General features: G+C 45.2%; 1 protein-coding gene across 6 annotated transcripts in view; it reads right to left on the bottom strand.

Moving 5' to 3' along the window:
- Nucleotides 1-13,447, bottom strand: part of LOC110505844 (DNA (cytosine-5)-methyltransferase 3A) — a 59,518-nt gene that overhangs the window by 28,210 nt on the left and 17,861 nt on the right. For 4 of the 6 annotated variants that reach the window (XM_036962603.1, XM_036962605.1, XM_036962606.1 and 1 more), the window contains exons 5-6: nucleotides 11,854-11,897; nucleotides 10,857-11,003 (exon numbers count right to left, since the gene is read on the bottom strand). In XM_036962603.1, the coding sequence (XP_036818498.1) occupies nucleotides 10,857-11,003; nucleotides 11,854-11,897 (191 nt within the window). Of the gene's footprint in view, nucleotides 1-10,856; nucleotides 11,004-11,853; nucleotides 11,898-13,110; nucleotides 13,342-13,447 lie in introns of those variants that run through there. The other 2 variants (XM_036962608.1, XM_036962607.1) reach the window with 2 other exon arrangements.

Raw genomic sequence — 13,447 nt, 5'->3', positions numbered from 1 at the left:
CTGCTACCATGTTGTGTTGCTACCATGTTGTGCTGCTACCATGTTGTGCTGCTACCATGTTGTGCTGCTACCATGTTGTGCTGCTACCATGTTGTGCTGCTACCATGTTGTGCTGCTACCATGCTGTGCTGTTGTCATGTTGTGTTGCTGCCATGCTATGTTGTCATCTTAGGTCTCTCTTTATGTAGTGCTGTGTTGTCTCTCTTGTCGTGATGTGTGTTTTGTCCTATATTTTTATTTTAAAAAATAGATTTTTTTATCCCAGCCCCCGTCCCCGCAGGAGGCCTTTTGCCTTTTGGTAGGCCATAATTGTAAATAAGAATTTGTTCTTAACTGACTTGCCTAGTTATATAAAAGGTTCATTAAATAAATACAATTTAAATGTCTGCTGACCAATAGCATCTCTCTATGTACTGTATTTGAAAGGCCCTGACGTCTCCAGGCAGTAGACAGAGAGAGAGTTCACTGGGTTTTGGTACCTGACACTGAACCAATCACACAGAGAGGACGAGAGAGAGGCCCTACAGCCCCTCTCACACTAAATTCCCAACAGCTGCACTCATCCTACTGCAGTCTGCCTCTCTCTCTCTGTCACGTTCTCTCTCTCAATCAAGTTCTCTCTCTCTGTCACTTTCTCTCTCTCTTTCTCTCTCTCAGGTTCTCTCTCTCTGTCACTTTCTCTATATCTCTATCAGGTTCTCTCTCTCTCTCTCTCTGTCACTTTCTCTCTCTCTTTCTCTCTCTCAGGTTCTCTCTCTCTGTCACTTTCTCTATATCTCTATCAGGTTCTCTCTCTCTCTCTCTGTCACTTTCTCTCTATCTCTATCAGGTTCTCTCTCTCTCTGTCACTTTCTCTCTATCAGGTTCCCTCTCTCTCTCGCTCTGTCACTTTCTCTCTCTCTCTACCAGGTTCTCTCTCTTTCTCTCTATCAGGTTATCTCTCTCTCTCTATCAGGTTCTCTCTCTCTCTGTCACTTTCTATCTCTATCAGGTTCTCTCTCTCTCTCCCTGTCACTTTCTCTCTTTCTATCGGGTTCTCTCTCTCTCTGTCACTTTCTCTCTTTATCGGGTTCTCCCTCTCTATCGGGTTCTCCCTCTCTATCGGGTTCTCCCTCTCTATCGGGTTCTCCCTCTATCTCTCTGTCTCTCTATCAGGTTCTCCCTCTATCTTTCTATTTCTCTCGCTCAGTCGCTATCTCTTTCTCTCTGTTGATCTCTATCTCTCTCCTTGCCTTTCTCTTTTACACACAGTATATATCTCTCAAAACACACACACACATGTGAAAACCCTTCCCTGCACTTATTCCTATGCTCTGGTGCAAAATCTTTCTCAGGTTTCTCTCACACTATGAGTGTCCCAGGACTGTAGTGTATCAAATAGTGGGTGCTTATATTTGTCCTGTTTCATTTCATGTACAAGTGGGTAACCTGTACATGTGTGAGGTGTGAAATGAAAATTGAATTTTTGCATATCCCAACTCTCCCTGAGACACCCTTGGAGAGATTAGGAGAGGGCTGGGAACAAACCCTAAGCCCCTTCCCTTCCTCCCTCTCTGCCTCTCGCCCTCCCTCCCTCCCTCCCTCCCTCCCTCCCTCCCTCCATACAGTAGGCCCTCAGGGAGAGGGGGTGGATGGGGAGGGGCTGGTGAGGCAGAGCAGAAACATGTGGTGTTCAATCAAGAGGCTCTGCTCTAGTTTATAAATATCTGCAGTAAGTAGTGGATGACTTCCTGGTTCAAAGCCCTCCTCAACCATATGTGTTAGAGTGTTGGTTCAGCTGGCTCCGCTAAAGGTTATACAGGAGGCAGGGGATTTGATGTGTAGAGGAGGGAAAATATGTCCTGTAAAAAAATTATACTTTAAACACTGTTTTCTTCTAAGTCTATGATGGTAATAAACTTTTTACTAGGTTTTAGTTGAACACAGGAGTCAGGGGATGAGCAGAGTATAGAGGTGGTGTCCTCTTGGACGTGTGTTAGATTTAAACAAACTTGTGAATCAAAACACACTGATTCAAACACTCTGAACCAAATAAACTTGTTAATCAAACACACTGATTCAAACACTCTGAATCAAATAAACTTGTGAATCAAACACTCTGAACCAAATAAACTTGTTAATCAAACACTCTGAACCAAATAAACTTGTTAATCAAACACACTGATTCAAACAAACTTGTGAATAAAACATCCTGATTCAAATACACGGATTCAAACAAACTTGTGAATAATACACACTGATTCAAACAAACTGATTCAAACAAACTGATTCAAACAAAATCCACATATATTATCTACTTATAGTAATAAAGTTTTACTATGTTTTCTTATGCAGTCGAATAATTGATTTGGTGCCAAGATCATTCCTGGCAAGTCAAATCTGTTACAAGTGCACCTGTTGATACTGTGGACACAGTATGGCACAACAAAGGAATCTCTGCTAATCATTGACTGGAAAAATACAAAATAAACTGACTTCAATGGGTTCAGACTCATTGATAATGTAACAGGCCATCTGGTGGGACTACAACACAGTAAGTAAGTTACAGGTAGATTTTAAGGAAGTGATGAAAACTTATGCCCTCACTACTGTAAGTCGCTCTGGATAAGAGCGTCTGCTAAATGACAAAAATGTCAAATAGAAATGTAAAATCCTGTAGGCTACTGTACAGTACTGTTACAACGGTACTGTGGTGGCCATCTTGGCACGTTTTGGGGGAGTAACTGCTCTCTCCAGGGTGCTGCTAGTGGGTCATTTATCCTCAGAATCAATGGAAAGCTGACTCTACCAAACAATGGTGGGGGAGGAATAGAGTACAGGGGCTATAAGAACCAGATATTTTTCTCTGGCCTTTTTCCCAGTTGTAAATGCCCCCTTTTGGGGCCTCTCTCTCTCACGTGAGAGTGCAGCTACACCAGGCAGGCAGTCTGCAAGACAGGCTCCCTAGATCTACAGGAGAGAAAAAATAAAACGCACAGGAGGTAGTGGGGAGAGAGAGAGAGAGAGAGAGAGAGAGAGAGAGAGAGAGAGAGAGAGAGAGAGAGAGAGAGAGAGAGAGAGAGAGAGAGAGAGAGAGAGAGAGAGAGAGAGAGAGAGAGAGAGAGAGAGAGAGAGAGAGAGAGAGAGAGAGAGAGAGAGAGAGAGAGAGAGAGAGAGAGAGAGACAGAGAGAGAGAGAGAGAGAGAGAGAGAGAGAGAGAGAGAGAGAGAGAGAGAGAGAGAGACAATGCAGTCTTTATCATTTTACACACGCTGCCTACCACTGACAACTTCAGAAATACCAGCTAGCTAGCAGCACATATACACTATGTGCCAACTCAGAGATCAATATAGAAAATGACACCATGAATGGATACTAACAATAAGACCAGTAGGAAGGAAAAGTAGCTACTCCTGGTAAATGGTATCTTTGATGTTAAAAAGATGCTGAGTGTTGGTATAATGTACCATACAGACATACTGTCCTACACACTAAACTTGCACACAGGAAAGAAGGCAAACATAAGCAACAATGGAGAAACGACTAACTGCTAACTGTTATCAGCTAACTGCTATCAGCTAACTGCTATCAGCTACCTGTTAACTGTTATCAGCTAACTGCTAGCTACTAACTGCACCTGGTTGAGATTAGTAGGTTAGTAGTTATTCGGTGGAAAAGCCCTCCACTCCTCTGACTGACTTCCTGACGACAGAGACATTTTGCAGAAGACAACCTCTCTTGTCACGTGTTTGTTGTTCAGTACCCCATGAGGCCCTCAGTTCCTAGGCAAATAATACCCCATGAGGCCCTCAGTTCCTAGGCAAATAATACCCCATGAGGCCCCCAGTTCCTAGGCAAATAATACCCCATGAGGCCCCCAGTTCCTAGGCAAATAATACCCCATGAGGCCCTCAGTTCCTAGGCAAATAATACCCCATGAGGCCCTCAGTTCCTAGGCAAATAATACCCCATGAGGCCCTCAGTTCCTAGGCAAATAATACCCCATGAGGCCCTCAGTTCCTAGGCAAATAATACCCCATGAGGCCCTCAGTTCCTAGGCAAATAATACCCCATGAGGCCCCCAGTTCCTAGGCAAATAATACCCCATGAGGCCCCCAGTTCCTAGGCAAATAATACCCCATGAGGCCCTCAGTTCCTAGGCAAATAATACCCCATGAGGCCCTCAGTTCCTAGGCAAATAATACCCCATGAGGCCCCCAGTTCCTAGGCAAATAATAAGAGCTGCTTCTTATTCATAGACTGGATCTATAACAGTTTCCACACATAATAGCAGCTTCATGTCTAGTGTTACCAGATGAAATAGACAACTACACGGTTAATATACAGGTATGGTCAAGGATTTGACCAAGTCATTTCTCTGACACAAAGATCTCCAACACGTCTCCTCTGTAGTCAGGAACAGTGAATTACTGTATACTGTATGACCAACTGGGTGGTATTTGTAAAGCATTAATAAAACACAACCATTTCTTTCCCCACACAGGAAGAAATCAATGGGGATTCCCAGAGAGTTGTAAGCTAAAATGAATAATGTGATTCAACATTATAGTAAACAGACTGTTGGGATCATCAGATCATGATCATAGCTGCTTTCAGGCAGGTAATTAACCCTGAAACACCTTAACACACAGATGAACACAGCAGAACCGTGTGTAGCAATGTGGTAACAGTATTCATTAGCCCTAATTGTTGTCATAATGCCCCACAATGGCTGTGTATTTTATTACTGGCCCAGGCGGGGGGGCACTCAGATACACACACACATTCACACACATCTGTTCCACGCGCGCACACACACATTCGCACATGCCCAAGCACACACACACACACTGGGGGTCACACACACACACACTGGGGGTCACACACACACACACACACTGGGGGTCACACACACACACACACACACACACACACACACACACACACACACACACAGAAAGACGCCATCTGGTCCCCATTGTATTGGGTCCTTTTAGGAGGCAAGTAGGAATAATATTCCAGGGTCAGTCATGAATACATGAACATAGTTCACTATGAATACACAAATGGTATTGTTAAAACTGCCACCCGATGAGCTTGGTCAAATTACTTTCAAAAGGACTTGAAAATCTTTTAATCATCTTACAAGGAATTTCCATTAAGCATATCCCCCCCCTTCTACTTACTATGCCTGTAATATGTGGTTGTCCCACCTATTCATCTTAAGATGAATTCACTAACTGTAAGTGGCTCTAGATAAGAGCGTCTGCTAAATGACTACAGTGTCAAATGTAGACTTAAAACAGTCCCCACGACAGAGAGAAGGGTTGAGGCCTAGCATTGAACTTCCTCCCAGTTCAACCGGTTCAGATATTCAATCTTTACACTACAAACTCTACAGCTGCTAAACCGTCTGTCAGAGACATAGGCATCATGCTTTTAGAACTATTCTGATCTAGAATGGGTGGCTGATAATGTACATAAAAGTGTCATGTATTGTGTAAGAAAGTAGCTTATCTAAACTGGGAAGAAAACCAAACCCCTCCGGGGAAAAAAATAGTAAAAACACAAGAAAACACAGCTAATGTGTGCATTAAAAACTCCTAGTGTTACTGCTGTAAAACAGGAATCAGGATCACATTATTCTCATAAAATAAAATAAATAAAAAAGGTTTTCTCTGCACTTGTGAAAATCACAGCTTTCACTTTCCTTTCATAAAGAGAGTGTTTCCCTTTAAGCTGCTGAGAGACAACAGATGGGCAGTAGCAACTCTAGTGGAAATACCCGAAGTCAGCATATTCCTCTTGCTGTATGCGGGTTCATCTCTAATGCACACTCTCCACCACAATGTTAGCAAACAAATAATGCAATGCACATACCCATACACGCTGGCACACAATCCTTTTAATCCAATGTGGGGGCTGCAATTTGTTTACCCCCCACTCCTGGGGTAGAGGAGATCACTCAATAAAAATAAAGAAAGAAGCATGAACATTTCTTTGTCTGGAAATTCAGGGTCAGGTGACTGAAGACAGGAATTCTGGTTGGCTAGAGAGGACTTGCAAAATGTTGGCAGTGAGCCAAGAGGCTGCCTTGCAAACAGTGCTGGAAATATGCTGCAAACCTCATCTTCATCCTCATATCCATAGCTGGGGCTGGGGGAGGGGTTAGGAGAAGAATGAGGGGCGGGAGGAAGGAGAGAAAAGTCCACTGTAAGACAAGGAACTTAAAAAGAGTGATCCCTCTCTTTCTCTGGGAGAAACGGAAGAACAGAGTAGAAAGGAATTATTCCCCTTTAAGCTAACCCTTTCAGTTCAGACAGCTCCTTTCCTTCTCAGTCAACTCCAGAAACACAGTTAACCTGATGCCTTGGCCCCAGCAACAACAACAACAACAACAACAACAACAACAACAACAACAGCCAAACCAGCCAGTTTATTCTTTACCTCTTCTGTTTAGTCCTGGGAAAAGGGCTTCGGCAATGCCATCACAACAAATCCATCTTTATGCAAATGTTATCACAAAGAAATAAAATGTATATCACAATATACTGACTATTTCTTCTAACACATGCTTATTTTATGAAATGTTATCTTATGATTTTTAAAGCCGCTAGTTGAAATAAAATCTGCTTCTATATTTGTAAAATGAGAGCTGTGGTGCCTAACCTCAGCTGCCTGTTTCTGTGGTTCTTTACCACGTTTCACTCGCCAGACCCCAGCATGTCCTGCTAATTTGCAAATAATTCCCCCCGCCAGACACTCTTATGGGTTCTTCCCAAGCCTGCTCCAATGGCAGGGCTGAGGGCTGGAGGGGTGGGGTGAGAGACGAAATGGTAGCCCCCCATCTTGTTGCCATGGACACAGCCACTCATTACGTAACAGTGACAGTCTCACTACAAGTTCTGGCCTTACTACCAGGAGTATTATAGTCTGAAGTGAAGAGGGAGGAGAGAGGGGGGGGGGGAGGAAGGAAGGAAGGAAGGAGAGAAAGGGAGAGAGAGAGAGGAGAGAGCAAGAGAGCGAGGGAGGGAGGGAGAGAGAGGGGGGAGGGAGGGAGGGGGGAGGAGGGAGGGAGAGAGAGGGGGGGGAGGAAGGAAGGAAGGAAGGAAGGAAGAAAGGAAGGAAGGAAGGAAGGAAGGAAGGAAGGAAGGAAGGAAGGAAGGAAGGAAGGAAGGAAGGAAGGAAGGAAGGAAGGGAGAGAGAGCGAGAGAGAGAGAGAGAGAGAAGGAGGTAGGGAGGTAGAGACAGGGGGGAGGAGGGATGGGAGAGAGGGATAGAGAGAAAGAGATAGGGAGGGAGGTAGAGACAGAGGGGAGGAGGGATGAGAGAGAGGGATAGAGAGAGAGATAGGGAGGGAGGTAGAGACAGAGTGGAGGAGGGATGAGAGAGAGGGATAGGGAGGGAGGTAGAGACAGAGGGGAGGAGGGATGGGAGAGAGGGATAGGGAGAAAGAGATAGGGAGGGAGGTAGAGACAGAGTGGAGGAGAGATGAGAGAGAGGGATAGAGAGAAAGAGATAGGGAGGGAAGTAGAGACAGAGGGGAGGAGGGATGAGAGAGAGGGATAGAGAGAAAGAGATAGGGAGGGAAGTAGAGACCGAGTGGAGGAGGGATGAGAGAGAGGGATAGAGAGAAAGAGATAGGGAGGGAAGTAGAGACAGAGTGGAGGAGGGATGAGAGAGAGGGATAGAGAGAAAGAGATAGGGAGGGAAGTAGAGACAGAGTGGAGGAGGGAGGAGAGAGAGGGATAGGGAGGGAGGTAGAGACAGAGGGGAGGATGGATGAGAGAGAGGGATAGGGAGGGAGGTAGAGACAGAGGGGAGGATGGATGAGAGAGAGGGATAGGGAGGGAGGTAGAGACAGAGGGGAGGAGAGATGAGAGAGAGGGATAGAGAGAAAGAGATAGGTAGGGAAGTAGAGACAGAGGGGAGGAGGGATGAGAGAGAGGGATAGGGAGGGAGGTAGAGACAGAGGGGAGGAGGGATGAGAGAGAGGGATAGAGAGAAAGAGATAGGGAGGGAAGTAGAGACAGAGGGGAGGAGGGATGAGAGAGAGGGATAGGGAGGGAGGTAGAGACAGAGGGGAGGAGGGATGAGAGAGAGGGATAGAGAGAAAGAGATAGAGTGGGAGGGAAGTAGAGACAGAGGGGAGGAGGGATGAGAGAGAGGGATAGAGAGAAAGAGATAGGGAGGGAGGTAGATACAGAGGGGAGGAGGGATGAGAAAGAGGGATAGAGAGAAAGAGATAGGGAGGTAGAGACAGAGTGGAGGAGGGATGAGAGAGCGGGATAGGGAGGGAGGTAGAGACAGAGGTGAGGAGGGATGAGAGAGAGGGATAGAGAAAGAGATAGGGAGGGAAGTAGCGACAGAGGGGAGGAGGGATGAGAGAGAGGGATAGAGAGAAAGAGATAGGGAGGGAAGTAGAGACAGAGGGGAGGAGGGATGAGAGAGAGGGATAGAGAGAAAGAGATAGGGAGGGAGGTAGAGACAGAGGGGAGGAGGGATGAGAGAGAGGGATAGAGAGAAAGAGATAGGGAAGGAGGTAGAGACAGAGGGGAGGAGGGATGAGAGAGAGGGATAGGGAGAAAGAGATAGGGAGGGAGGTAGAGACAGAGGGGAGGAGGGATGAGAGAGAGGATAGGGAGGGAGGTAGAGACAGAGTGGAGGAGGGATGAGAGAGAGGGATAGAGAGAAAGAGATAGAGTGGGAGGGAAGTAGAGACAGAGGGGAGGAGAGATGAGAGAGAGGGATAGGGAGGGAGGTAGAGACAGAGGGGATGAGGGATGAGAGAGAGGGATAGGGAGGGAGGTAGAGACAGAGGGGAGGAGAGATGAGAGAGAGGGATAGAGAGAAAGAGATAGGGAGGGAGGTAGAGACAGAGGGGATGAGGGATGAGAGAGAAAGAGATAGAGTGGGAGGGAAACATTTCTAAGGATTTATGACATATTGTTTTGAGAAAGAGTTATTAATGATCTGAAATGAAATCCCACAGCTTGAATAAGCAGTAGAGTACATTACGTCACATTGGGTTAGTAGGAGTGGAGGCATGCTGTGTAGTCACATTCAGGAGGAGGCATGCTGTGTAGTCACATTCAGGAGGAGGCATGATTTCAGAAACAACCAATGCAATAGCCTGTTAAAGGGATGTACATTTGGCAGCCACATTACTGCAACATAAACTATAATGAAGTGGTTGTAACAACAGAAGAACGTGCTTATTAGTCTCGATATTGTAAATTAACTTAATTAGTCTTGATATCGTAAATTAACTTAATTAGTCTTGATATCGTAAATTAACTTTATTAGTCTTGATATTGTAAATTAACTTATTTAGTCTTGATATTGTAAATTTACTTAATTAGTCTTGATATTGTAAATTAACTTTATTAGTCTTGATATCGTAAATTAACTTTATTAGTCTTGATATTGTAAATTAACTTAATTAGTCTTGGTATCGTAAATTAACTTTATTAGTCTTGATATCGTAAATTAACTTAATTAGTCTCGACGTTGTAAATTAACTTTATTAGTCTTGATATTGTAAATTAACTTATTTAGTCTTGATATTGTAAATTTACTTAATTAGTCTTGATATTGTAAATTAACTTTATTAGTCTTGATATCGTAAATTAACTTTATTAGTCTTGATATCGTAAATTAACTTAATTAGTCTTGGTATCGTAAATTAACTTTATTAGTCTTGATATCGTAAATTAACTTAATTAGTCTCGACGTTGTAAATTAACTTTATTAGTCTTGATATCGTAAATTAACTTAATTAGTCTCGACGTTGTAAATTAACTTTATTAGTCTTGATATCGTAAATTAACTTAATTAGTCTCGACGTTGTAAATTAACTTTATTAGTCTTGATATCGTAAATTAACTTAATTAGTCTCGACGTTGTAAATTAACTTGGTTTTCTCTCCTTAGTTTGCATTATTACTGGATTTCCAATTAGTTCATTACATGGCTAATAAACTTAAGCTCAGTTTGGATTCAGGTGGGGGCTAGATTAGTCTTTAACTGGTCCATGCCTATAATGTGACTTTGGGCTGTATAGTGAAAACCAAACTGAGGCAACAAAGCACAAAAGTGAGCAACAACATAGCGGCCATTTATCATTGGTCAACAATGGTGCCCTGAAGTAGGTCCTACAAAGACACAAAGACAGGAAGGAAACTGTGAACTCAACCAACCTACAAAAACAATGAAATAAATGGTATCTCTTTGATATATCAATGAGCTATCAAATACACTTGGCTGTGAGAGAACCCAACAAATACCGTCCCACTTTGCTGAGAATGCCCTGTCTATTGGCCTCTTGGAATCTTGGTAACCCTGCCAGACAGCTCTAGACTATTTGTGGTCCCTGAAACCAGGTTTGAATAACAGGATGGCTAGAGAGGACTGGGAACAAATCATCTCCATAACAAATCAGGGCCCACTAGGGCTGAAACCCAATGATTCAAATCTTTGGAGTCAGTCCTAGAGCCCACACATAAGTCCCACAATTGTGAAAGATATCAACATCGGGCACCCCCAAGACACATTGGGCACCCCAAGGGAACCTCCGAGACACATTGGGCACCCCCACGACACATTGGGAACCCCCAAGACACATTGGGCACCCCCACGACACATTGGGAACCCCCAAGAAACATTGGGCACCTCCAAGACACATTGGGCACCTCCAAGACACATTGGGCACCTCCAAGACACATTGGGAACCCCCAAGACACATTGGGGACCCCCAAGACACATTGGGCACCCCCAAGACACATTGGGCACCCCCAAGACACATTGGGCACCCTTAAGAGTCTAACCCTGCCTGAGACAGTGGCTAGCCAGCCATCCAGTGGGAGGTACTGTACTCACCTCCATCTTCCACTTGGCCAGCCACTCCTCCCTGGTCCTCTTGCTAATGTAATATGGGTCCCCGGCCTGGAAGGTTACTCTGGGAATGGGCCTCTGACGCAGACTGACGGAGCCACGCAGCCTGCCTGTCCCAGGGCCTCCAACTCCCTGTTTAAAGGGATACAAAGAAGAACACCGGAATAAAGATATTAACTAACGTACTTGTTTTCTGTTAGTTTGTTCTGCTTTTTGCAAGGTTGTAGAGGAGGAAGATGACTCAGGCAAACAGTTTCATGCTATCACTGCTGAAACTGCTGGCTAGTACTGTTGCTAGTTAGCCAGAGAAGCAATATTTTGCTCTTTGTCCCTTTTGGGGTGTGGGCGGAGGGGGGCTGCGTAGGGGGGGTGCTCCAGAAAAGGACGATGACTCATTGACAAAACTGCAGCCCAATGCAGACAATGTGTGATTGGTCAAACAGCAAGGAGCACAAACTGTCTCTTCCAGAGCCCTGGCAACCCACTATACTGTCTCACTCTCTACCAATCACAGCCTGGTTTGGAGAGCCCGCTAAAGTCATTGGCCAACGCAAGGACCTTCTCATGTCGGACTGGGCACCAAGTGTATTTGATATCTCAGATCTATATGCCAATAGGTACCATTTCTTTCAAAAGTCCAAGAGGTCATGATATTGTAAAAATGATATCGTAAAAGGAGAACAGCACTTCCCCCTAGTTCAGCATCATCACCAGCTAACATCACAACCCTCAAAGGTCAGTCTGAAGAGGATACATCCCATTTCTCCAAACTTTTCCAGGAGGGTGTACTTGTCTGTACAGCAGTCTGAATGTTAGACTAGATCCTCCATAGGATTGATGTAAGCATCGGCTGGAGGGAGATTCTACCATTGTTAAATTGATGCGAGGAGCTGGAGAAGTGGGCTGACTGATTGACTGGTTGATGGATGGATTGATTGATTGATGATGTAACACAGTTTAATGAAGACAGTGGATGACTTACCTGTTTCTTGGCTGTATCACCTCCATCCTCCTTCTGCTCCACATCTAGAGGGAAACACAGTGAGTGACACTGGAGCAATCATTCAATAACGTGTTCCTGTGGGCGAGCCAAAAGTCAGAGTAATCTCAGCAGATAGGAGACGAGAGAGACCCACAGCCACAGTCACCTTGGCATCGACAGAAAAAACAAAGCCACTCCACAACACAGGACCAGTGGATCTCCTCAATCATTCATAAGAGTTCTACCTGACCTGTAGTTAGACACTTGTGGGCTAGCTGAGCTTGTCACAATAGCCTGTCACCTTAGCAGCGTATATCAAAGTCTGCTGGCTGGGTTAGAAGTCTATTCACCACATGGCATCGTTGTCTTAGGAAAGTTAGACGTGTCAGAACGACGTAGCTGTCTGAAGACAACGTCAATGGCCCCCCGAAGATGACCTTAACTCACTCTGGTTCTCTCAGCTGCCAGGTAGAACCTAAAGCCACAGGTAAATGAACATCCCTGTTGTCGACCCTTTCCCAACATCCCTGTTGTCGGCCCTTCCCCAACATCCCTGTTGTCGGCCCTTTCCCAACATCCCTGTTGTCAACCCTTTCCCAACATCCCTGTTGTCGGCCCTTTCCCAACATCCCTGTTGTCGGCCCTTTCCCAACATCCCTGTTGTCGACCCTTTCCCAACATCCCTGTTGTCGACCCTTTCCCAACATCCCTGTTGTCGGCCCTTTCCTGTGAAGCTCAGGCACCTCAATGTGCTGGGGGACAGAGAATAGACAAGTGCAGGTGCTGGCTGGCTGGCTGGCTGGCTGGCTGGCAGTCAGTCAGTCAGTCAGTCAGTCAGCTAAAGAGATGGAGGCTGAGTTGAGTTGATGCAACAGAGGTTTGGTGTGGTAAAACCATGATGAGTAGTGGAGAGAAGAGGAGAGGAGAGGAGAGCCACAGCTGGCTGCTATTACCATAGCTCGTACCGCTTCACAGCCCCTCGCCACTAAGCAGAAAAAAACAACGACACACTGTAGCCTACTCACTGCTTCTCGTGTGACTTTAGGTCCACATAACATCTCTGCAGGGATCTCTACGCACTTGATGGACTTGAACCAGTAAGGAGGTGTGCTACACCGACTACTATGCCTTCTTGATTACAATCACCCTGCTTCTGGAACAGTGTTGTTCCAATGACTTCACTGTAATTAAGTAGTAATACTTCTAGAAGAAACAGGAGTCTCTCTTCCTTCTCTCTCCAACAGCTTTCACACTCACCATTCACTAACATGGTCCAATCAGAAGGGCATCATCCACTTCCCAGGCAGCTTGACTATGTACATCCACACCCAGCCTGACTGAATGTTGCTGGATGTTTCCTATCTACACCTCAAAGAAATATGCTTTGCATTTCCTGTTAGAGCACATGGTTCCATTAAAACTAGCTGTCTGTCGTGTGTGTGTTCGCGCGTGTGTGTGGGCATGTCTGTGTCTGTGAGTGTGCATGTGTGTGTGTGCGTGCGTGTGTGTGCTCATGTGCATGAGTGTCCCTGTGCGTGCATGAGTGGGTGTGTGCATGTGTGTGTGTGCGTGCATGAGCATGTGTGTGTGTGTA

Source organism: Oncorhynchus mykiss, chromosome 25, assembly GCF_013265735.2.
Source record: "Oncorhynchus mykiss isolate Arlee chromosome 25, USDA_OmykA_1.1, whole genome shotgun sequence".
Taxonomy (NCBI): domain Eukaryota; kingdom Metazoa; phylum Chordata; class Actinopteri; order Salmoniformes; family Salmonidae; genus Oncorhynchus; species Oncorhynchus mykiss.
This window is presented reverse-complemented; position numbering and strand designations above follow the sequence as displayed.